General features: G+C 36.0%; 1 protein-coding gene, 1 long non-coding RNA gene and 1 other non-coding gene across 4 annotated transcripts; 1 reads left to right on the top strand and 2 right to left on the bottom strand.

Moving 5' to 3' along the window:
* Positions 1-850: 850 nt before the first annotated feature.
* LOC130973187 (RGS1-HXK1-interacting protein 1) lies at positions 851-5,855 on the top strand. 2 transcript variants are annotated; one of them, XM_057897627.1, is made up of 8 exons: positions 851-1,177; positions 2,807-2,873; positions 3,058-3,135; positions 4,353-4,405; positions 4,582-4,712; positions 4,799-4,863; positions 5,329-5,387; positions 5,492-5,855. In XM_057897627.1, the coding sequence occupies exons 1-8, from the start codon at positions 986-988 to the stop codon at positions 5,579-5,581; spliced, it is 735 nt and encodes a 244-aa protein (XP_057753610.1). In that variant the 5' UTR covers positions 851-985; the 3' UTR covers positions 5,582-5,855. The 2 variants fall into 2 exon arrangements, with proteins under 2 accessions (XP_057753610.1, XP_057753609.1); XM_057897626.1 differs by having other exon boundaries at positions 855-1,177; positions 4,576-4,712; positions 5,492-5,843.
* A 10,079-nt stretch (positions 5,856-15,934) lies between these two features.
* On the bottom strand, positions 15,935-16,038 carry LOC130977316 (small nucleolar RNA R71). The gene has a single exon (XR_009085014.1). It is a non-coding gene; the product is annotated as a small nucleolar RNA R71 (small nucleolar RNA).
* Positions 16,039-24,533: 8,495 nt separating this feature from the next.
* Positions 24,534-24,999, bottom strand: LOC130973461 (uncharacterized). The gene is made up of 3 exons (XR_009084143.1): positions 24,936-24,999; positions 24,728-24,835; positions 24,534-24,612 (listed from the first exon to the last, which is right to left on the bottom strand). It is a non-coding gene; the product is annotated as an uncharacterized LOC130973461 (long non-coding RNA).
* Positions 25,000-25,629: the final 630 nt, after the last annotated feature.

Genomic DNA, 25,629 nt, shown 5'->3' with positions numbered 1-25,629 from the left:
TTTATGTTGCAATCAAATACCCTTCTTCTTATATTACTATTACAATTCTTTCTCTTCTTTTATTTTATAAGTATTTTAAATTCTATTTTCTATTACTCTTTACATATAATATTAATAGCAATATTAACCATCTTTATTATATTGAGATAGTATCAAATGCAAATCTCTTTCTCTTTATTTTTAATACTTTTTCTTATCTTTGTATATATATACACAATACAACATATAGGGCTTGTTTGGGTGAGCTTCTAAGAAAAGATCTTTTTTCGAGTTATCTTTTTTTAAAAGATCTTATAGAGAAGTAAAAGTAATTTTATGTTTGGATATCTCATGTAAAAAGGTCTTTTTATCTATCAATTATGTTTGGGTATAACAATATAAAAGTACTTTTTTGTTTATTTATTACATGAAAAATATCTTTTTTTTAAGGAAAAAAGATCTTTTAAAAAAAGATGTAAATTACAGCTTCTCAAAAAAGATCTTTTTTTTATTTTACTAGTGCTTTTACTTTTACTACTAGAAATTTGCCAAACACGTTAAAAAATAAAAAAAGATCTTTTTTCATTGAAAAAATATCTTTTTTTAACAAAATAATGGCGCCCAAACATGCACATAATATTATTATATATATATAATAATTATTGAGCTAATTATATTAATAATAAAGTCTTCTATTTATACATCTCTATTTTATATCTCTTATTTATTTTACAACAACTACAATTTTATATAAAAATTTAATTTCAATAAATCTATCTTCTATCTATAAATAATGTTAAAAGTTTGATTATTTTTGTCACACACAATATTTTTGTGAACAGAAAATGTTAAAACTTCGGTGGAAGGCTAATACCAGTTTACTCACTTTGCTGGTTTATAATTGGCGTTTAAGCTGAGACAGGGAACGAAAGCAGTGCAACCCGCAACATAACGCGGATCAGAATCCAAAAGAAAACAAGAATAAAATAGAAGAGAGTAACAATTAATGGCAGAGATAGATTCGTCGTTGCCTTCAGCTTCTCCACCCGCAGATGCTTCCCCTCAGCCCCTGCCACCGCCGTCATCGGAATTCGCACAATCATCTTTGGCCTCCCTCGCTGAGAATCTCCAGCGTTCCGCCATTGAATCTGCTCGTACCGTCCACCACAACTCTTCCAACCATATCCGCACCTTCCAGGTTCGCTCACTTCTCTCCTTATCTCTCCACATGATTTTCTTACTTCAGATGTGCAGCTACGTTCATTTTTCCGATTTTGTTTATGAATTTCATTTCTAGTTCAGTAGAATTTGGAATTGGAAGGCAAATGCACAGTATTACACAATGTTAATAGGGTTTCACTTCTCACACTACTGTACTAACTTTAGCAATTTTTTCCCTTACCATATGATAAGATATGATTGTCGAGTATGTTTCACAAAATCGATGCAGAAGTGGAATTAATTTTCTTAACCAAGTTTATGGTAACAGAGTAGAATGGGTCCATGATATGACTGGTTTTGATCTTGATGTATCATTGTTCATGAGCCGGGTTGAAACCTATTTATTACTCTGTGTCAATCTCGACTTGGTTCTTTGTAGAGCCTTAGTTCTTCCGTTAAAATGGCTCATAAGGTCATAATACTGTGTCCTCTTATTTGAGAGGTCTAAAAGATGGGTGACTTGGATCATTTCTGCTTATACAAGCTCACATGTCAATGGGACCATGGATTCCTAGCTGTTCCCACGTTGGCATGCGATAGGCCTCAATACCGGCAAATTATGCTCGACTATCGATCGGTATCACCACCTTCATGGCTACACCACTACCACCACTGGCTTTTGCCAGCATTACTAGTGGTATCTTCACTACCGTTACCACCCACTTCAAATAATGCCACCTCTAGCAGTTCAGGCACCAAGCCACCAACAGCACAAGTACTTCAGTTATCTCTACCATTCTTGCGTTACAGCAAATTATACTACTTTCACCATTAATATAAAAATTCAGAGACACTGCCACCTTTGCCACTGCTATATGATCAAACCTGGTTTGGTGCTGCCCTTTTGCTAGAACTATTCTATCATTTTTCCTATCATCACATTTGCTGTGGGAAGTGGGAACCACTCTCACTGCATACTACTACCACCTATCACTGTTATGTTATCATAACGAAATACTAGTTTAGTTATATTATATATCTTTTGAATTTTCAAATTATAGCAATGCTATTATAAACATAATTAAAATTGTTAATCCAAACAAAATAAGTAGAATTAAAACAATGCTATCCACTATGTCATATGAGATCAGGTTCAGTCCAGAAAAGCTCTAATAATAATATGATGCCATGTTGTTGAACACTTGAACCTGCTAATTAATTATGATTTTTTACTCAGACAATATGAATAATGCATCAAGAATTAGTGATATATAAGATCAGGACAACCAAATCTGATTCATTTAAACGATGAAAGTGAAGGCTATTTTCCTTTCATTTTGAGATGTACTTGTATATAATTGAAGTATGTTTCTCTATTTTGTAAGTGATTTGTGACGTCCTTACTTTTACTTTCCTACTTTTGTCAATAACGAATATCTATTATTGTCATGGCATAGCTGATTTATGTTTCTTTTTTCTTTTTTCATAATGATTATCTACTGTTGCAGTGCCATTACTTCTTTAATGTTTATTTTTTCCTTTCTCATGTCACATTTTGTATGAATTTCGGAATAACTGATTATGCGGGGATCCTTTTTTATCCTGCAAAAAAAATATGGGTGGCTCCGAAACTCATTAAGGTTTTATATGATTTTCTTTTTTGCAGGATTTTTTACCAGATGCAGTATCACAGTACAGAGATTATGAAAACGCTTTTTTCAACAAAGTTAAAGGTGATTATTAATGGATAGAAAAATGAATATTGCCAATCTTTTGTTGAAACCTATTTCTCGGGTGAGTTATGAGAACAAATGTATCAATCCTCAAACAAGTTGTTAACCATAGAATTAGCTGGGTTATTTCAGTAGTCTTTTATAATATATAGAGCATTGATTTATGATCTTAACTGTTTTGAAGATGGAGTGGTGGTTGCAAGAGAGAATCCAGCCTTAGGTGCCGGTTTTGCAATTTCTGCTGCCCTTCTTCTTATGCGAGGTATTTTTTCCCCATAATTTGCAGAGACACATACAAATTTCCTTTTATGACAATATCAAACATTTTCTTATTGTTTTCTCGTGAAGATTTATGCTTTGATTAACCTTAGGAACTCTTTACGATAAGCAATTGAATTTTAGATTAATTGTGGATGTTACGTTGGATGAATACTAGTGAAAATAGAATTGGCAACAAATGCATTAGAGAGGAAGTTGTAGCATCTGTGGGAAGATGGTATGTCTTGCCTAGAGTGGTTTGAGCATATGTAGAGAAGGACTGTTGAAGTCCTGGTTAAGAGAGTAAATCAAATGGAGAGTAGTGCAACAAAAAAGAGCTTTAAATTTTGATGGCTTGATTTTAAACATGATTCCCAACTACGAGTCTCCAATATCGTATGAATTCTATAGCCAGCCTTGTTGGTGGTACAAGATTACAAGTTTTATAATTGTATTTTGAAACAGATGGAGCGTTGTTATGGTTGTTGCGTCATTAGGTAACTATTTCAGGAACATTGCTGCTTCTATTTTTATTTTGTTTTGAGAATAATGGTTTCCCTTCAATCTTTGTTAATCATTCTTGTGATTCATGCATGAAGATGCTTGACAATTTGTTTCGTGTCATATGCTTTAAAGTACAAGCATCATTTGGGAGCCTAATACATTGAAAATATGAAAGGCCACCATGATCTTGTAGGCATGGAAGGTAATCTAGAGTAAGACCTTCTCGCAGGTTAGATTTCATCAATCTTTGATATCTATCCTGATGGATATAGATCCTTGAAAGGCTTAAGATTTGCCTAACTAGGTGAAGTTAAGAAATCTATGTTTATTCTATCCTATAAATGCCATCACTCAACAAATGGAAATGATTGCCTAATCAAATAATGAAGATTAGAACAATACATAAAAAGGTGGCCCATTGCAATATGCATGAGCTTCCCACATTAAAGAAGACTCGCACAAATTATTTGGCTCAAAATTTTGTTTATGTTAGTTTCCAGGGGCATTAATAATCAGAGTAGCCGACCCCATTTATTCAGTTATATTTTGGTGGTTGTCTTAGTGCATATCTTTATTGGAGTTGTGATCATTCCGACTCTTTCAGTATTTAGTATTACCATATTTCTTCTGTTTCAAGTCAGTTACATCTAATGTTTTTCTGTGTATCTAAACTGATCTTGTAACTATTAAGCTTGAATGTTAAATTTTCTTTTGCAGGCCCAAGAAGGTTTTTGTACCGTAATACACTGGGTCGATTTCAGAGTGAGGAGGTACTTTCAGATGAACATTCTACTTGCCTCCTTGATCTACTTGCATTTTTTTTATCTTTGATATCTGCGAATTTCTATTCAATCTTACATGGTTGGGTAAAAAGTTTCAATTATCTCTCCAGCGGTAATTAGTTTTCTTTTCCCACCTTGTTACATGAATGCCTGTGAAGGCGCAGTATGCTACTGTTGAAAAGGGTGTGAGGGACTTGAACATTTCAGTAGATTTTATGAAGAAGGAGAGCAAAAAATTGCTTGAAAGGGCAGCTCTCGCTGAGAGGGATATGAAATATGGGCGTACTGAGCTAATGTATGTATTAACCCTAAAGGTAAAGAATGTCTAGTTATTTAGTTATCTGAAGTATGCCTGATTAGTTTGATTCCAATGTTGTATAGGAGTGCTGGAACCCAATATCAACAGCTGGCAAAATCATTATACAAAGTTGAAGCACGAGCTAATGGTAAGCTAGCTTTTTATTAACTACTGATAAAATATTTACTGCCAAAGGAAAATTGCATTTTCTATCATTTTGGAAATAGTTTTTGTACACTATCAATATAAAATTATTTCATACTGTCAACTAATGAAATTCATGGAAATTGTTAATATAGCGTATTTTCATATAACTAACCCATAATGACAGACATTACATGATTTCTATCTGATGACAATGTCTGGTTAACTATCCTGATACAAAAGAGATAGATACTTTTTCACTATCTCCATCTCGTATGTCTTAGACGAGTACCAAAAGCTTAGTGCATAATTAATTCCTTTTGTTCTTCGCAATGTTAGAGTAGTCATAATTTATCAACATTTTTACAAAGGTAACACATTTGTTCCTTCGTTCTTCCCCCCTTTGGTTTGGTTATCTGTGATTGACTGATTGGAATTAATCGTCTTGTATGATTGTATCATACTGTAGATTTGATGGACAGGCTACGGGAGATACCCACCCGTGAAGCTCTTGCGCTTCGAGCTGAGGCAAGACACTTGAACTTGTCTTTTCCTGCTTTCCCAGAACGATGCGTAGTCAAGTTTTTTACCTAATTACTGTTCTTTTTGCTCTCTCACAAACCGGTGTTTAGGTTGCCTCTCTAGCTTCAAGTTTGAAGAAGCAGAAATTTGCTGTGGATAAACGGATCATGAAAATCTCCGAGTTAGGGGTAGCTATATGAATTCAATAAGCGTGTTTAGGACCTTACTTCGGTGCACAGCCATCCCTGTTTGTCCCAATTTTCTTGAACCAAAGCTGCTGTTGATGGGGGCAGATTGCTCTACGAATAATGCAGATACTTCTATTGGACACTGGTTTTTCTTAAAATAATTTACAAGTTCTGTGGGAATCAAAGACGTGGCAAAAGTTGTGTCCGATCGTTATTTGATAGCAAGAATGAGGTTAAAACTTTTTAACATGGTTGGTTAATGGTGGTGAAATCCCCAAAAATGAGGATCATGTGGCATTTTGAGAATATGGGGTTAAAACAGAAATGATGTTTTCTAAATGAACAAGTATAGGGAGACAACTAGTTTTGAAGCCAACTTAAGCTAACTACGCCAATTAAATTTAAAAAACAAATATTAAAAAACTACTATGGTTATTAAGCCTTTTTTCCACACTTACACCTTCAAAACACGAATTGGAAAAAATAAAGGTTAAGTACGATTTGGGTCTCTAACGTAGAGGCCAAAAATAAAGGTTAATTTCGTTTTTGGCCTTTTTTTTTTGTTACAAAATGATTTCAAAGATTTTAATTTGTTTTAAAATCGTCATTTTTATCAAATTTTTTTTATTTTTATTACCATTTTGCTCTTAACTAAAAAAAATAAAAAAAGGAAAGAAAAAGCGTAAAGCGGAAAGGGGGAAGGGAACGTGAAGGGGGAAGGGGGGTGTTTCGGGAAGAAGAGGGGGAAGGGGAAGGGTCCTTGCTGCCGCCACCGTTCTTCGCTGCTGCCGCCGCTCTTCGCCGCCGCCATCGTTGCTCCTCCTCGTCTTCGCTGGATCTCACTGCCAGATCTCGCCGCTGCTCCTTTTCCTGGCTCGACGTCGACGCCAGCAGATCCACGAGGGTGGATGTGTCGCGCCGCTCACCGTTTCTACTCCTCCTCCTCGCTCGGCCGCCGGTCGTCGCTGTTTCTCGCCGGTTTCTGGTTTCTTCTGGTTCTGCTGCTTCTGCTTTTGATTATCAATCTGGTTTCTGTTCTATTGTTGTTGTTGTTCTTCTTCTGATTCCATTATCGATTGATTTTTCTAAGTTCTGAGTTATGGGTTTTTGTTTTTCTGAGTTTTAGGTTCTGAGTTTTGATGATGATGATGATTTTCTGAGTTTTGGGTTCTTGTTGTTCTTTTGTTATTGTTGTTCTTCTGCTTCTAGCTGCTTTTGTTGTTGTTCTTTTGAGTTCAGATGATGATTTTCTGAGTTTTGATGATGATAATGATTTTTTGAGTTTTGAGTTCATTGGTGTTGTTTCTGCTTCTGCTTCTATTCTACTTCTGCGAAGTTCTGCTTCAGCTTCTGGGTTCAGCTTCGCTTTTGGTTGATTTGGGGAAGAATGAGGAAGGGTATTTTCGTCCGAAGGACGATTTTAAAATAAATAAAAACTTTTGGGACCATTTTGTAGCAAAAAAAGGCCAGGAACAAAATAAATTTTCGACCTCTACGTTAGGGACCAAAATTGTACTTAACCAAAAAAGTAACTACTACGTACACCTTTTTCATCTCTTTTGACATCTCCCTCTGTAGCATCACTCGTCGCACAGTTCATCCTACCAATCGTTGCCGGCCGAATATCACCCAGCCACTCCGTTCATTGCGATCCCAAAGGTGCCATCGATCGCACGACCATCCTTCCCGGAACCCAGCCCGCAAGGAACGCATCTCCGTTGCTACGTCATACCTTTGCTTTTCGCGGCAAAATTTACGAGCAACACCACCGTCCTCTCCTCAAGTCGATTGCGAAATGGATTCATTTGAAATGGAGGACATATTGAGTGATGGAAGCGTTTAACTTGTCAATCACAAAAATCATGAACCTAATGTTAACGTATGTTTAGGATCTTTTATTTTTGCATGTTCATTTTTTTTTATAGATTTGTTATATTTGTTTTCATGGGTGTTTGCAAGATTCTTCTTGTTATTTTTTATATCTTTCATGTTGGTTCTGCTCGATTATTTTAGTGAAGGATGAATGTTCAGAAAATTCCATTTGGGACGTTCTCATGATTTGAGTTTTGGTTATTTTATTCATAAAAGTAGTTTTTTTCGAATGTATATTATATGTTTTTACTAATATTAGGATGTAAATATTTAATAGGTATCTATTGATTTTTTGTGTTTAATTTAAATTAAGATATCTATGTGTAATAAAATGCCTTTGATATATGAACAAAACATTTGAAACATTATTAAAAAAATAACTACATTGCACAAGAAGAAACAATACTATACTTTTGATCATTGTCTCTAGAAATATACAAGAGTATACAAAACTACAAAGAAATAAACCATATTTAAAAATAACTTGAAATGTTTGTACTTTCACATTAATTTTTTTAAGAATATTTATTATTGAAAACTCATGGAAAAAATAAAAATGAAATTTCAAATTATTATTTGTTGTTGTGTATGACACATGCATAAAAATTGGATTCCAGGATATAAAATTAGATATCTATGTGTAATAAAATATCTTTCTTTATTTGTTGTATTTTGGATTTTTTAGGGTAATTAGTTGTTCTATTTATTAATTTTAATTTTTTTTAATTTATATTTTGGATAGTTTATATTTTTGAATTTTTGATTTATTTTTTTATCACTCTATGTTATTTTTTTAATTAGTCTTATAATGTTGAAATTAATATACGATGGAGTTTTGCGTGATTTCTGGAAATTAAGACGTGCAAAACATTTTTATAAGATTATTTTTGGTTGTATATTTTGAGTGTTTTTTTTTATATTGGAATTCGATTTTTTTTAATTTGATATATTTAAAAAAAAAAGAGATTTATATGATTCTTTTGTTATTAGGATATGGATTATTATCATGTAAGCATTCATGGATTATTGGAATTATTCAAATTCACATATCTATTAAGTTTGATTTAATTATTTTTAATGTCTAGAATTCAGAATTTAGAGTTTAGAAATAGTTGAGGGTTCAGAATTTTAGGTTAAGAATCAAGAATTATGATTTAGTATTTAGAGTTCAAAGTTTAGTGTTTACAGTGCAAATATTTAGAGTTCATAGTTTAAGGTTTAGTATTTAGAGTATAAGGTTTAGACTACGGTTGTAGGGTTCTGTTCCGGGGTTTACCTAGAACTGGATGATTGGGCTTGAATGAAAGGCCCAAACATTGAAGCAGGGTGGCCTCCGCGCTGTTATTGCTTAAGAGCCTCCGTCCGAGTTTTATGCTTTGAGGAATGGGGGGTGGTACCTGCAAAGGCACTCCGATACCTCAGTCAGTAAAGGATTAAGCATGTTTAGAATATTGGAACTTAAATTTACCTGAGTATGTTAGGGTATTTATAGAAGACGAGCCAATAACCACCGCTGAAGTAGTTCCACTTCTAATGGTGGATAACCATCCTTTATCTTAGGGTTGTTAAGATCTCCCTTCTGGAAGTGGGAGCGAAATTTACGGAGGCAGTTATTCACTTGGATAAGTGTTAAGTGCTTGCTTACGTTGACTCCGAGCTCTTTAAGGAGGTCGGATAGGTAGTGAAGGCCAATTTTTTGGATTAAGCCTCTTAGCTAGATATGGGCCTAGCTTATGTATTGGGCCAAGGTATGAACAGTGCCTCTACTTGAGTCCGATCTCTTTACTATGAGTTGGATTCGAGTAATACTTGAACTCGGGGATGCTTACGTTGATATTTATTTTTAAGTCGGAAAATCGACGTGATTTTAGTTTTGGAGCCGACGTGATTTTGAATCTTCAATCGTCGCGTCTAATCAACTGGTTCTACCGTTTGGCTTTTGCATTTACACGTGGAGGGCGGTTACGTTGGTAACGGCGCACCCTTTTAATGAGTGGGCTAATTTACGATTGTACCCTTAAGGTCTTATAAATACCTTCCCTCTCTTTCCTTTACCCCTCTTTCGTCTTCTCTTTGAGTATACTTCTTTTTTCTTCTTCAACTCAGCGCTCTGCTTTCTGTTCTCTTGGTGCTTGGTGCCTTTCTTGTCCTATTCTCCGTCGACAGCTTTCTTCTCTAAAAAAAGATTGGTTTCTCACTACCTCCTTCCTTTCTTGTTTTTACAACACTTTCTTTATTTCTGTTAAGGGGATTTTGGGTAGGCTTTATTGCCATTATTGTAGTTTTTGCCATTGTACTAGTTAGGAAACTTTAGAGACTTTGCGTATTTTCCCGAAAGGTTGTTTCTTTTGTGATTTTGTCAACAGTTCCTGCTTTGCTAAAGAAAATTTTTCACATGCGACTCTGTTTTGATGATTTTTCTTTTTCTTTGCGGAATGTAGGTATATCATCCCTTATGTCTCGCCCTTTTGTTCAAAAAATGTCCTCGAGGGTTCCCGAGGATCTATTAAGATGGGTAGATGCCTCTGTCCTTTGTGAGGTTCCCTTGGTAGATAGTGTTTTTGTTGATGAATTTTAGAAACACCACAGGCGCTGTGACACTGGGGAGGATGAGGTCAAATATGAATTAGTTGCCCCTGATTTAGAGGACAGAGTCTGTTTTGGCAAAGTGGTCGATTCAGATCCCCCCTTTTATTTTTATGTATGATTGCCTTTTTACTAGGCTGGGGTTGACTTTTCCTTTCTCTGATTTTGAAACTGAGGTTCTTTTTTACTTCCAAGTTGCTCCTTCTCAACTTCACCTTGACTCTTGGGGTTTTATGAAGCTATATCAACTTGTCAGTCGGGAGCTTGATTTTTCGATTTCCCTGAAGATATTCTTATTTATTTTTCATCTTACCAAGCATTTTAGTGCTTCGTCTAAAAACAAGCAACAGTAGGTCTCTTTCCATGCCATCCAGGGTCGGAAAGTATTTTCGATTTTTGATGAATTATTCCATGATTTCAAAAATTTCTTTTTTAAAGTCCGAGCTGTAGAGGGTCACCATCCTTTCTTTCTTACTAAAAATGATGAGCCTCGTTTTCCCTTATACTGGGTAGAGGCAGCTTCTGTCCAAAAGTACCATCTGGTAGATTTGGATGAGGTCGAAGAGGTTGTAATTGAGTTTTTCCAAGAAGCTTGGGGGCGGGCTACAAATCTCGATACAAAAAAGTTCCTCCTCGGAACTCGGAGTTATGTTCGTACTGAATTAGGTAGTTATTTACTATTTTGTTTCGTGGATGACTTTTTGTCATTTCTGACTTATTCACTGACGTTCCCTATTTTCTTTTGTAGAAAAAATGAAAAGCGGATCTAAAGTGTACCAAAAAGTTCAGGAGGCAAAGAGAAACGCCCGGGCCCAAGCTACTCAATTGCAAGAAGGTGGAACATCGACTACTTTTTCTCCTCTAAAGCCAGATTCAGGTGTGACCTCCTTCGGCTTGGCCAAGTCGGTAGATCTTTCTACCCCTCCCCCTCCTCTTCTTCCCTTTTGTACCTACCCCTCTAGTTCTTCCCTCCTCGGAACCCATTTCAAAGAAGAGAAAAACCTCAGAGTCTAGTGTCACCAACATTGGTGACTCTGTTTTTAACGGGGTGAAGTTCTGTGAGAGGCATATCCTTTCGCATTGCACTATTGCTATGGATGATGCCTCCATTAAAAACCATCTCCAAATTTTAATCTGGAGAGGGATTCGTACTGCTGGGGTATGTACTTCTCTACTCAATGAACTGGAAAAGACTCCTCTGAATGCAACCCAACATTCTCTAGAGGCTTTTGAGGGTCAACTAGCCATGTTCCATGAGGATGAGAAGAGGTTGACGGAGGAGAGGGAACAAATTAAGGAGGCGCTTTCGAAGTCTCGCGAGAGGGAGAAGCAGTTGATGGGCTCTTTGGTTATGGCTGATGGTCTGAAGGAGAAGAATGAGCAGAATTATGTGCGCTTGTTTACTGAGAAAATAGAGCTTAGGGAGCAGCAAGATCGGCTTAGGAAGGGTTACCAAGACTTGGAAGAGTCTGTGGCTGAAGGCACCGAGGTGGTGTTTGAGGTGTTCAAAGAACAGGTTCAAGTTTTGGCTCCCGACTTGGATCTTTCACCTCTTCACCCTGATAAGGTTGTTGTTGATGGTAAAATTGTGTGCCTCATCCTCCTACCGATTCTAAGTTGAAAACGGATGGGCAGCTTTTAGTGGAGTCCCCTCCTCTTGAGGCTGATTTATCCGAGGGGTTCCTGTCAAGTTCGTCCGCTCAACCTGGGGCTGCTCCGACCTTTACTGCCGAAGAGATCCCTCCTGTTCCTCCGACTTCTGTGACCGACCCAACCTCCCCTCCTGATGGTGACTCCAATCCTTTTATTGGTTCTATTTGAATTTGCTCTTAAGGCCCGGTTTGTGGGACTATTTTTGAACACTTTATTTTTTTATTTGGTATATTTTGTGGACGGCTGCTAACTTTTTGTCCTTAATAGGTTCTTTAACAAAAAGTTTTATTTCTGGTCCTTTTTGGATAGGACCTTTAACAAAGTAGTTATTTTATCATTCTTGGGATGATGTTTGCTTTTTCCTTGAGGGAATTTTGATTCATAAAATTGATGAGCGGATAATTTATACGATTTTTGGCATTATTTTTAGGTAGTTTTTAGTAGGATCTAGCTACTTTTACGGATGTTTTCATTAGTTTTTATGCTAAATTCACATTTCTGGACTTTACTATGAGTTTTTGTATTTTTCTATGATTTCAGATAATTTCTGGCTGAAATTGAGGGACCTGAGCAAAACTCTGATAAAAGGCTTACAAAGGACTGCTGATGTTGTTGGATTCTGACCTCTCTGTACTCGAAATGGATTTTCTGGAGCTACAGAAGTCTAAATGGCACGCTCTCATTGGCGTTAGAAAGTAGACATTTGGAGCTTTCCATCAATATATAATAGTCCATACTTTATTCGTGATTAGATGACGTAAACTGGCGCTTAACGCCAGTTCCATGCTGCATTCTGGAGTCAAACGCCAGAAACACGTCACGAACCAGAGTTGAACGCCAAAAACACGTTACAACTTGGCGTTCAACTCCAAAAGAAGCCTTTGCACGTGTAAAGCTCAAGGTCAGCCCAAGCACACACCAAGTGGGCCCCGGAAGTGGATTTCTGCATCAATTACTTACTTCTATAAACCCTAGTAGCTAGTCTAGTATAAATAGGACTTTTTACTATTGTATTCAGTGTCTTTGATTGACTAGTCTTTTGACCATTCGGTCTTTTGATTACGTTTGGGGGGCTGGCCATTCGGCCATGCCTGAACCTCCATCACTTATGTATTTTCAACGGTGGAGTTTCTACACACCATAGATTAAGGGTGTGGAGCTCTGCTGTACCCCAAGTTTTAATGCAATTACTATTATTTTCTATTCAATTCAGCTATTCCTGTTCTAAGATATTCGTTGCACTTCAACATGATGAATGTGATGATCCGTGACACTCATCATCATTCTCACCTATGAGCGCGTGACTGACAACCACTTCCATTCTACTTTAGACCGGGCGCATATCTCTTGGATTCCTTAATCAGAATCTTCGTGGTATAAGCTAGATTGATGGCGGTATTCATGAGAATCCGGAAAGTCTAAACCTTGTCTGTGGTATTCCGAGTAGGATTCAGGGATTGAATGACTGTGACGAGCTTCAAACTCGCGATTGTTGGGCGTGATGACAAACGCAAAAGAATCAAGGGATTCTATTCCAACATGATTGAGAATCGACAGATGATTAGCCATGCCGTGACAGAGCATTTGGAACTTTTTCACTGAGAGGATGGGATGTAGCCATTGACAACGGTGATGCCCTACATACAGCTTGCCATGGAAAGGAACAAGAAGGATTGAAGGAAGGTAGTAGGAAAGCAGAGATCCAATAAGGACAAGCATCTCCATACACTTATCTGAAATTTCCACCATTGAATTACATGAGTAACTCTATCTTTATTTTCTGCTTTATTTATTATTCGAAAACTCCATAACAATTACTATATGCCTAATACAAGATGACCATAGCTTGCTTCATACCAACAATCTCCGTGGGATCGACCCTTACTCACGTAAGGTATTACTTGGACGACCCAGTACACTTGCTGGTTAGTTGTGCGTAGTTGTGACTAAGTGTGATTCACGTTTGAGAGCGCTACCAAGTTTTTGGCGCCGTTGCCATGGATTGTTCGAGTTTGAACAACTGACGGTTCATCTTGTTGCTCAAATTAGGTAATTTTCTTTTTGTTTTATTTTCAAAAATTTTTCAAAAAAAAAATTTATCCCTATTTTCAAAAGAACTTTGAAAAAAATTATTCTATGGCTTCAAAACTTTTAAGAATGGATTCTAGAGTTTCATCAAGCATGTTGAATCCTAGCTGGCTGTAAAGCCATATCCAAATTCTTTTGGACTGAGGCTTCAACTAATCACCTCAATGCATGTAATGCCATCCTAAAGCTGGCTGGCTATTAAGCCATGTCCAACCCTTGGGTTGGAGCTTTAGGCTAACATTGAAAGATTCCTGGAATTCTTCTTAAAAATTTTAAATTTCTTATTTTCTTTTTCCTATATGTTTTTCAAAAAAAATATAAAATAAAATCCAAAAAAATAATAAAATAAAAAAAAATTTGTGTTTCTTGTTTGAGTTTTGAGTCAATTTTTAAGTTTGGTGTCAATTGCATATTCATATTGTTCTTGCATTTTTCAAAAATTTTTGCATTCATAGTGTTCTTCATGATCTTCAAGTTGTTCTTGGTAAGTCTTCTTGTTTGATCTTGATATTTTCTTGTTTTGTGTTGTATGATTTTTCTCATGTGCATTTTGCATTCTTTGCATCAAAAATTTTTCAAAAATATGTTCTTGATGTTCATCATGATCTTCAAAGTGTTCTTGGTGTTCATCATGACATTCATAGTGTTCTTGCATGCATCATTGGTTTTGATCCAAAATTTTCATGTTTTGGGTCATATTTGTGTTTTTCTCTCTCATCATTAAAAATTCAAAAATAAAAAATATCTTTTCCTTAATTCTCTCAAAATTTCAAAAATTTGAGTTGACTTAGTCAAAATTTTTTAAAATTAGTTATTTCTTGTAAAGTCAAGTCAAATTTTCAATTTTAAAAATCTTATCTTTTCAAAACTTTTTCAAAAATCAAAATTTTTTTTCATTTTTCTTATTAATTTTCGAAATTTATTTTTTTTAATATATTTTTCAAAAATATTTTTCTTAATTTTATCTTTATTTTCGAAAATTATACTAACAAGTAATATGATTGATTCAAAAATTTGAAGTTTGTTACTTTCTTGTTAAGAAAGGTTCAATCTTTGAATTCTAGAATCATATCTTTTAGTTTCTTGTTAGTCAAGCAATCAATTTTAATTTTAAAAATTAAATTTTTTTAATCATATCTTTTTATCATATCTCTTTCAAAAATTTGATTTCAAAATATCTTTTTAACTTCTTATCTTCTTATCTTTTCAAAATTGATTTTCAAATCTTTTTCAACTAACTATTTGACTTTTTGTTTATTTGTTATCTTTTTCAAAACCACCTAACAATTTTTCTCTCTCCAATTTTCGAAAATACCTTCCTCTTTTTCAAAAATTCTTTTTAATTAATTAATTGTTTTAAATTTTAATTTTAATTTTATTTCTTATCTTAATTTTCGAAAATCATTAACTCCTTTTCAAAAATTATTTTCGAAAACTTCTCTCTCTCACCTTATTCTATTTATTCATTCATTTACTAACACTTCTCTTCATCTCAAATCTCTGCCCCTATCTTCACCCTTGTGTTTGGATTCTCCTTTCTTTATTCCCTTCTTCTTCTACTAACAATAAGGAACCTCTTTACTGTGACATAGAGGATTCCTCTTCTTTTTCTATTCTCTTCTCTTTCATATGAGCAGGAACAAGGAAAAAGACATTCTTGTTGAAGCTGATCCAGAACCTGAAAGGACTCTGAAGAGGAAATGAAGAGAAGCTAAATTACAACAATCCAGAGACAACCTTGCTGAAATTTTCGAACAAGAAAAGGAGATGGCAGCCGAACCCAACAACAATAATGCAAGAAGGATGCTTGGTGATTATACTGTACCTACGTCCAAGTTTGATGGAAGAAACATCTCAATTCCTGCCATTGGAGCAAACAATTTTGGGCTGAAACCTCTATTAGTTGCTCTAATGCAACAGAACTGCAAGTGTCATGGACTTCCATCAGAAGATCCCTACCAGTTCTTAACTGAGTTCTTGCAGATCTGTGAGATTGTTAAGACTAATGGAGTAGATCCTGAAGTCTACAGGCTCATGCTTTTCCCTTTTGCTGTAAGAGATAGAGCTAGCGCATGGTTGGACTCTCAACCTAAAGATAGCCTGGACTCCTGGGATAAGCTGGTCACGGCCTTCTTGGCTAAGTTCTTTCCTCCTCAAAAGCTGAGCAAGCTTAGAGTGGATGTTCAGACCTTCAAACAAAAAGATGGTGAATCCCTCTATGAAGCTTGGGAAAGATACAAGCAGATGACCAAAAGATGTCCTTCTGACATGTTTTCAGAATGGACCATGATAGATATATTCTATTATGGTCTATCTGAGTTCTCTAAGATGTCACTGGACCATTCTGTAGGTGGATCCATTCACCTAAAGAAAACGCCTACAGAAGCTCAAGAACTTATTGACATGGTTACAAATAACCAGTTCATGTATACTTCTGAAAGGAATTCCGTGAATAATGGGACGCCTCAAAGGAAGGGAGTTCTTGAAATTGATGCTCAGAATGCCATATTGGCTCAGAACAAAATGTTGACTCAGCAAGTCAACATGATTTCTCAAAGTCTGAATGGATGGCAAAATACATCCAACAGTACTAAAGAGGCATCTTCTGAAGAAAAAGCTTATGATCCTAAGAACGCTGCAATGGCAGAGGTAAATTACATGGGTGAACCTTATAGAAACACCTATAATTCATCATGGAGAAATCATCCAAATTTCTCATGGAAGGATCAACAAAAGCCTTAACAAGGCTTTAATAATGGTGGAAGAAATAGGCTCAGCAATATCAAGCCTTATCCATCATCTTCTCAGCAACAGACTGAGAATTCTAAGCAGAGTACCTCTAACTTAGCAAATTTAGTCTCTGATATGTCTAAGGCCACTTTAAGTTTCATGAGTGAGGCAAGGTCCTCCATCAGAAATTTGGAGGCACAAGTGGGCCAGTTAAGTAAGAAAATCACTGAAACTCCTCCTAGTACTCTCCCAAGCAATACTGAAGAGAATCCAAAAAGAGAGTGCAAGGCCATTGATATAATCAACATGGCCAAACCTAGAGAGGAAGGAGAGGACGTGAATCCCAATGAGGAATACCTCATAGGACGTCTCTCAAGCAAGAAGGAGTTCCCTATTGAGGACCCAAAGGAATCTGAGGCTCATATAGAGACCATAGAGATTCCATTAAACCTCCTTCTGCCATTCATGAGCTCTGAAGACTATTCTTCCTCTGAAGAGGATGAAGATGTAACTGGAGAGCAAGTTGCTCAATATTTAGGAGCTATCATGAAGCTGAATGCCAAGTTATTTGGTAATGAGACTTGGGAAGGTGAACCTCCCTTGCTTATTAGTGAACTAGATACATGGGTTCAGCAAACTTTACCTCAAAAGATACAAGATCCTGGCAAATTCGTAATACCCTGTACCATAGGCACCAGGATCTTTGAAAAAGCTCTGTGTGACCTGGGGTCAGATATAAATCTTATGCCACTCTCTGTAATGGAGAAGCTGGGGATCATTGAGGTACAACCTACCATATTCTCATTACAAATGGCAGACAAGTCAGTAAGACAGGCGTATGGATTGGTAGAGGACGTGTTAGTAAAGGTTGAAGGCCTTTACATCCTTGCTGATTTCATAATCTTAGACACTAGGAAGGAGGAGGATGAATACATCATCCTTGGAAGACCTTTTCTAGCCACAGCAGAAGCTGTGATAGATGTTAACAGAGGAGAATTAGTCCGTCAATTGAATGGGGACTACCTTGTGTTTAAGGCTCAAGGATCTTTTTCTTTAACAATGGAGAGGAAGCATGAAAAGCTTCTCTCAGTACAGAGTCAAACAAAGCCCCTACAATCAAACTCTAAGTTTGGTGTTGAGAGGCCACATCCAAACTCTAAGTTTGGTGTTGGGAGTCTACAACATTGACCTGATCACCTGTGAGGCTCCATGAGAGCCCACTGTCAAGCTATTGACATTAAAGAAGCGCTTATTGGGAGGCAACCTAATTTTTATTTATCTAATTTTATTTTATTTTCATTGTTCTTTTATGTTTTATTATGTTCATGATCATGTGGAGTCACGAAAAAAATATTAAAATTAAAAATAGAATAAAAAACAACAGAAGAAAAATCACACCCTGGAGGAAGGACTTAGTGGCGTTTAAACGCCAGTAAGGAGCATCTGGCTGGCGATCAATGCCAGAACAGAGCATGGATCTGGCGTTGAACGCCAGAAACAAGCAGCATCCTGGCATTTAAATGCCAGGAATATACCCTGAGGAGAGCTGGCGCTGAACGCCAGAAACAAGCATGGAACTGGCGTTCAACGCCAGAAACATGCTGCAGTTGGGCGTTGAACGCCCAGAACATGCATCACCTCGGCATTTAAACGCCAGAATTGCATGCAAAGGCATTGTACATGCCTAATTGGTGCAGGGATGTAAATCTTGACACCTCAAGATTTGTGGACCCCACAGGATCATCTCAGGATCTATGGACCCCACAGGATCCCCACCTACCATATTCTCCCCTCTTCTCAACATTCATCCTCTCTTTCCAATAAACACTCTTCCCCAAACCCTTCACCAATTACCTCAATCTCTCTTCCCAATTACCCCCTTCACCTCTCACATCCATCCACTCTTCCCCATAAACCCCACCTACCTTCAAAATTCAAAATTTCTTTCCCACCCAAACCTACCGTACATGGCCGAACCTACTCCCTCTCCCCTCACTATATAAACCCCTCTATTCTCCTTAATTTTCACACAACACAACTCCCTCTCCTATACCTTGGCCGAATACACCTTTCTCCACTCTCCTCCATATTTTCTCTTCTTCTTCTTCTTTTCTTTCTTCTCTTGCTCGAGGGCGAGCAATATTCTAAGTTTGATGTGGTAAAAGCATAAGCTTTTTGTTTTTCCATTACCATTGATGGCACCTAAGGCTGGAGAAACCTCTAGAAAAGGGAAAGGGAAGACAAAAGCTTCCACCTCCGAGTCATGGGAGATGGAGAGATTCATCTCCAAAGCCCATCAAGACCACTTCTATGATGTTGTGGCTAAGAAGAAGGTGATCCCTGATGTCCCTTTCAAGCTCAAGAAAAATGAGTTTTGATGAGCGGATAATTTATACGCTTTTTGGCACTGTTTTTAGTATGTTTTTAGTACATTTTAGTTAGTTTTTATTATATTTTTAGTAGTTTTTAATTAAAATTCACTTTTCTGGATTTTACTATGAGTTTGTGTGTTTTTCTGTGATTTTAGGTATTTTCTGGCTGAAATTGAGGGACCTGAGCAAAAATCTGATTCAGAGGCTGAAAAAGGACTACAGATGCTGTTGGATTCTGACCTCCCTGCACTCGAAGTGGATTTTCTCGAGCTACAGAAGCCCAATTGGCGCGCTCTCTATTGCGTTGGAAAGTAGACATCCTGGGCTTTCCAGAAATGTGTAATATTCCATACTTTGCCCGAGATTTGATGGCCCAAACTGGCGTTGCAAATCAGCTTCAGAATTCCCGGCGTTTAACGCCGGAATTGGCACAAAAATTGGAGTTAAACGCCCAAACTGGCACAAAAGCTGGCGTTTAACTCCAGGAAAAGTGTCTACACATGAAAGCTTCAATGCTCAGCCCAAGCACACACCAAGTGGACCCCGGAAGTGGATTTTTACGTCATTTACTCATTTCTGTATATCCTAGGTTACTAGTTCACTATTAATAGGACCTTTTGACATTGTATCTTTACCTCATGACACTTTACACGTTTCATATTGTACCTTCTACGGCATGAGTCTCTAAACCCCATGGTTGGGGGTGAGGAGCTCTGCTGTGTCTTGATGGATTAATGCAATTACTACTGTTTTTCATTCAAACACGCTTGTTTCCATTCTAAGATATCACTTGCTCCTCAACTTGATGAATGTGATGATCCGTGACACTCATCATCATTCTCACCTATGAATGTGTGCCTAACAACCACCTCCGTTCTACTTTAGATTGAGTGGATATCTCTTGGATTCTTTAGCCAGAGTCTTCGTGGTATAAGCTAGAATATATTGGCGGTCATTCTTGAGAATCCGGAAGGTCTAAACCTTGTCTGTGGTATTCTGAGTAGGATTCAGGGATTGAATGACTGTGACGAGCTTTAAACTCGCGTTTGTGGGGCGTTAGTGACAGACGCAAAAGAATCACTGGATTCTATTCCGACATGATCGAGAACCGACAGATGAATAGCCGTGTTGTGACAGAGCGCGTTGAACATTTTCACTGAGAGGATGGGAGGTAGCCATTGACAACGGTGAAACCCTACATACAGCTTGCCATGGAAGGAGCCTTGCGTGTATGAAGAAGAAGACAGTAGGAAAGCAGAGATTCAGAAGATAGAGCATCTCCAAAACCTCAACCTGTTCTCCATTACTGCAAAACAAGTATTTATTTCATGTTCTTCTACTTTTCACAATTAATCCTGAGAATTATTGATATCCTGACTAAGAGTTACAAGATAACCATAGCTTGCTTCAAGCCGACAATCTCCGTGGGATCGACCCTTACTCACGTAAGGTATTACTTGGACGACCCAGTGCACTTGCTGGTTAGTTGTGCGGGATTGCAAAAGTGTGATTGTAATTTCGTGCACCAAGTTTTTGGCACCGTTGCCGGAGATTGTTCGAGTTTGGACAACTGACAGTTTATCTTGTTGCTTAGATTAGGACTGCTTTATTTTTTTGGTTTAGAGTCTTTTATTTGAGTTTAGTTTCATATTTTAAGTTTGGTGTCAATTGCATGCTTTTACTTTCTTTTAATTTTTCGAATTTGCATAGTCTTAGTTGTTTCTTGATCATTAAAAAATTCTAAGTTTGGTGTCTTCTTTGTGTTTTCCTTTAAATTTTCGAAAATTTGTGTTTGATTTTCTAAAAATTTGTTCTTGGTGTTCATCTTGATCTTCAAAGTGTTCTTGGTGTTCATCTTGACATTCAAAGTTTTCTTGTTTGTTCTCTTTGTTTTAATCTAAAATTTCTAAGTTTAGTGTCATTTTGTTATTTTTCTCTTTCCTCATTAAAATTTAAAAATAAAAAAATATCCTTTCCTTATTTTACTCATAATTTTCGAAATTTTGCATTAAATTAGTCAGATTTTCAAAATCATATCTTTTTTTTAGTCAAGTCAAAATTCTAATTTCAAAAATTGATCTTTTCAAATCTTTTTCAAAAATCAAATCTTTTTAATTTCTTCAATCATATCTTCTCAATCATACCTTTTTCAAAATAATTTTCAATCATATCTTTTTAATTGCTAATTCCAAAATCTTTTTAATTAATTAATTTAGTTTTCAATTTGCTTTGATTTTATTTTCTTTTAGTTTTCGAAATTTTATTTTATTTTCCATTTATTTTATTTTATTATTTTCGGTCACTTTTAATTGAAAAAAATAAAAATAAAAATAAAATAATATCAGCATCATCTCCCTTTCTCCATCATGGACCTAAGTGGAATTGAGCAGTCCAGAAGGACTCTGGGGTCATATGCTAACCCCATTACAGCTGCATATGGGAGTAGCATCTGTATACCTCCCATTAAAGCAAGCAGCTTGGAGCTAAATTCTCAACTCACACTACAAGAAAAACACCCATTCAGGTACACTTGAAAAGTGTAGCCAAAAGTGAAAAAAAATGATGCCTTAGGCTACGGCTACGCTTTTTGGGCTATGGCTACGCTTTTTGAGGTGATTCCTATTCAGCCGTTGCCTATTCTCAAAGGCTACGCTTTTCTGCACCAAGGGCTACGCTTTTGGTGTTTGGGAATAGGCTACGCTTTTCAAGTGATGCTGTCCAGGACCAAAGGCTACGCTTTTCAGCTTTCATTTTTTCAGAATAGGCTACGCTTTTCAACACTACTGCATCACTTGTAAAGCGTAGCCACATTGTATACCATAGCTACTTTTTATAAGCGTAGCCTTAGATCCCTTTTTTTTTGTATACTATAGCTACTGTATATAAGTGTAGCCTTAGGTCCCTCATTGTTTTTTTTATTTTCTATATATATATATATTCTAATAATTTTTTTTTCTAAAACCTAATATTTAGTAATATGATTATGTATATAATCCTATTTTTTTAATTAAATTAGTTAAAAATTATAAAATAAAAATAAATACATAAAAATACCATACAATATTCTTTAAATAATAAAAATTATCCTTTAACAAAATATATTTATAATGAACTAAAAATATTAGGATGATCATAAATGAGTATTCATACATCTCACACTGAATTAAACATACCCATATCAAAATATACATTAGACCACTTAGGATTTACTACTAATAAACTATAAAAAAACCAAAATATTGTATCCTACATAAGTATCTTCTAATAAAAGTTATTAACCTTCTGATAGAAGAGAAAAAAATCTTGTTCTTTAAATATCTTGTTCGACTGAAGATCGTATTTGGGAGATTTCTGGTTCTTCATCTGCCTCAAATCTTATTCTGTAGGTTTTGTCAACTACAAAAAAAAATCAAAATTATATAACACTTACTAAACCCCTTAAGGCTTAAATTTGAAAGCATACATAGCACAAAAATGGAAAAAAATGAAATTCACAAACAAAATCAGAAACTGGTAAAGAAGTGTATATCATACCAATTCAATGTGACCTTGAGGGAAATAGAGAACTCTGTCTTGAACACGAGGGGCATCCATTAATGGCCCTGCACAGCCTCCATAGCTCTTTAAACAAATCATCACCAGCCCCATCTGCCAAAAAACAAAACACAAACATGTTGAAAACTTTGCATGGTTTTTTTCAGACCAAAAGTTGGAAACTTTTTTCTTTCATTTTTTGCATTAAACTCTTCTTTAGTAACCTCCATGTTCACAAGGCAAAAAGGGTCATTCACTTCATATTGAAAAATTAAAGAAAAACATTAAAAATGAAGGGTCCCAACAACATTAGTCAATTACTGAAAGAACACAGACATTACTCTTTTTCAACTTAACACTCACATTAACCAAACATGGTAACAACAAAACCTAATGAAAATAAATAAACAAGTGGGAGATATTTAGCAGAGGAAGAGATATTATTAGATCCATTAAGACTTAAAAGAGTCAACTATCTAAGGTAAAGAGTCAAGCATAGTCTCTTGAAACTCAGCTCCAAGATAGCCACTAGAAACATGGAACCAGTTATCCAATAACAAGTAGTTTGCCACAGTACCAGAAATATATAGATAATAATAAGAGACAATCAAGAAGACATGAAAGGAGAGAATGAAGGGCACATACCTCATTTTGGATCCTATTGCATAAAGATTCAACCAATTGATTTCTGTCAAATCCCATATTAACCACTTCCTGAAGAAGCTCTTCGTCAATCTGCAAAACCATGATATTGGTGGATTTTGTAAGTGAATAAGTGTGAGTATCAAAATTGTTTAAGGTGGAGTTAATGTCAAAAATAAAAACCAGGCAAATTGATAAACATAAGGACACTATTCTATTCTTTATCAGAAGGTAAGATAAAGAACAAATATGTTCCTTTTGCTTCACTCAAATTTTAACTCCAGTTGGCACAGTCTCAGAGAAAGAACAAACTTTAAAATGCTTAATTCAATGATAGGAATATTTAGGAACATGAAGCTCAATAGTTGACAATAGTTGATAAATTGCCATGAGCCACGAAAATACTGCACCATATATAATCCACATGCAACAAAAATAATAAACATGAAATCAGTAAACTACTCTAGACAAATGAATAATAGTCCCCATTAGTACTTGATTTTTGTTTATTAGAACATTACCATTTACCACTACAAAGTAAACTGCTGATTAAGAAAGCAACAATCATTCACATACAGATCCAAGAATCAAGCAGCTGACTGGTCAATAAATATATTATGTAGCCTAACTTATTTGAGAATAAGCATACTCAATGAAAAGGTTTCTGCCATTTAATCACCAAATACAGCTAAAATCAATATCTAACTATTCTAACCCTTACCTCTTTGTTGATCAAATACACAAGACTTGTCCCTGTTTTTCTCTTGAGCCCAAACCTTAACCGTTCCAAGAACCAGAATTTTGGTTACATTTCACAAGGCCATTCGACCAGATTAAACACAGAGGAAAGAAAATCACTCACCTCTCTTTGCTCTTGGTGGTAGTTGTGTTAAAAGAAATTGAATAAACTGGAAAAAATGGAGCAAGAGAATTATCAAAATTTTGAATTAAAGGAGAAAAGAAAGAAGATGAAGTCGCTGTGCTCACCTAGCAGAGAAACTCGAAGAACAGTTGGGTGAGTGGAACGCAGCTCCCTCTTAAGCTTCAATCAGCTCCCTCCTCGGCCATCATTCTCTTTCTCTTGGTGCTATGATTGATGAAGAGCCAAAAACTTGAAGAACGCTCCTGTTTTTGCTCCCTGGTGCTTTGGCTATTCCTCTGTTCCTTGCCCTCTCTCTACTGTCTGTGAATTCATGAGGGAGACAGACGGAGACACAATGTTATGTTATGATTATGGGTATTTTTCTTGTAGTGAGTTCTCCTATGTTATGTTAGATAGATTGAAGAGGAGGTACTTGTCACAAATTTGAACATATTCCATCAAGGGTGATTTGTTTAATATGCCACTAAACAAGTCAATCGGTATCTAAATAGACATGTTACTTGTGCAACTTGGAAGGAGGAGCAAATTACAAGCAGAATACAAACATTCAACTGAGATTAAAGTGCTTGAATAAACTCCAGAAGTAGTTACTTGAGAGGATCCTCAGTGCTTTCCCCAACATATGCAACAGCAGCAAAGTGCATCACAGCATCAAACTTATTCTCCAAAAATATTTTATTAACCTGGTAACCAGTTAAGTAGAAAATCTTTCTTGGGTATTCTCCACATACATTTCAATCAAAGTCAAAAATATGACAACAAAATATTTCTAGTGATGAGGAAAGTGGGTAAGGATACAGATGTCTGATCTCCCAAGTCAGCATATATAAATTGAAGCCTTCCTGGTTCTGGAAATAAATTTTGAAGAACTCTGACGGCACCCATATTTCCTCGTGACAGATTGTCCTGCCAAAAAGGAAAAAACAATGGTATGCCTGTCGCAACCACACTGATAAGTGCATTTGATTTTGTCAGAGAAATATTTCATTTTTATTAATAGACATACTACTATAGTGACACGATAATTTTCCTTCAGAAGCCGAAGCGTAGCATGTGAACCAATGTAGCCTGCACAGCCTGTTACTAAAACATGAGTTACCCCAGGTTCGCGAATGGCAAACTGGAAAAGGGGGAAAACAGAAACGAAAATGATAAATTAGCTTAAATAAATAAAGAAAATTAGCTTTAGAGAAGGCAAACTCCTATATCAGGATAGTTCAAAGAAAGAAGAAAACTATAACTGAAAAATATATATATCTTGTCTTTATAATTTTTCCCTTAAAAACTATCCCCTTTTCTCCTTTTTCAACTATCTGGCTGACAAAAGTTGTGAACGGTAATTAAACATAATCAAGCTTCACTCTTTATGGACAAAAAATTAAAATAGTTCATATCATTCATCAATTCATCTCTATCAACAATCTACCACTTTTAAGATATCTTTCAAAGGGTAATAATCAAACAGCTATGAAACTATAATGAATATGCACATCTCTGGTGTGGAGGGGACAAAAAAAGGGGAAAGAAGCAAAGACATAAAAAGCTCTCAAAGAAAACATGTGTAAGATGACTAGCGATTACCGGACTAGTGGAACTCAAAGATGGAGATTGCTTGATCATGATAATGCATAATGCTGTTAATCCAGCAGCAAGAAAAACTTTTCCAAGAAAATTGCCTTTCCTTTTTGGGTCAGCATAAT

The sequence above is a fragment of the Arachis stenosperma genome, chromosome 4, assembly GCF_014773155.1.
Source record: "Arachis stenosperma cultivar V10309 chromosome 4, arast.V10309.gnm1.PFL2, whole genome shotgun sequence".
Taxonomy (NCBI): domain Eukaryota; kingdom Viridiplantae; phylum Streptophyta; class Magnoliopsida; order Fabales; family Fabaceae; genus Arachis; species Arachis stenosperma.
This window is presented reverse-complemented; position numbering and strand designations above follow the sequence as displayed.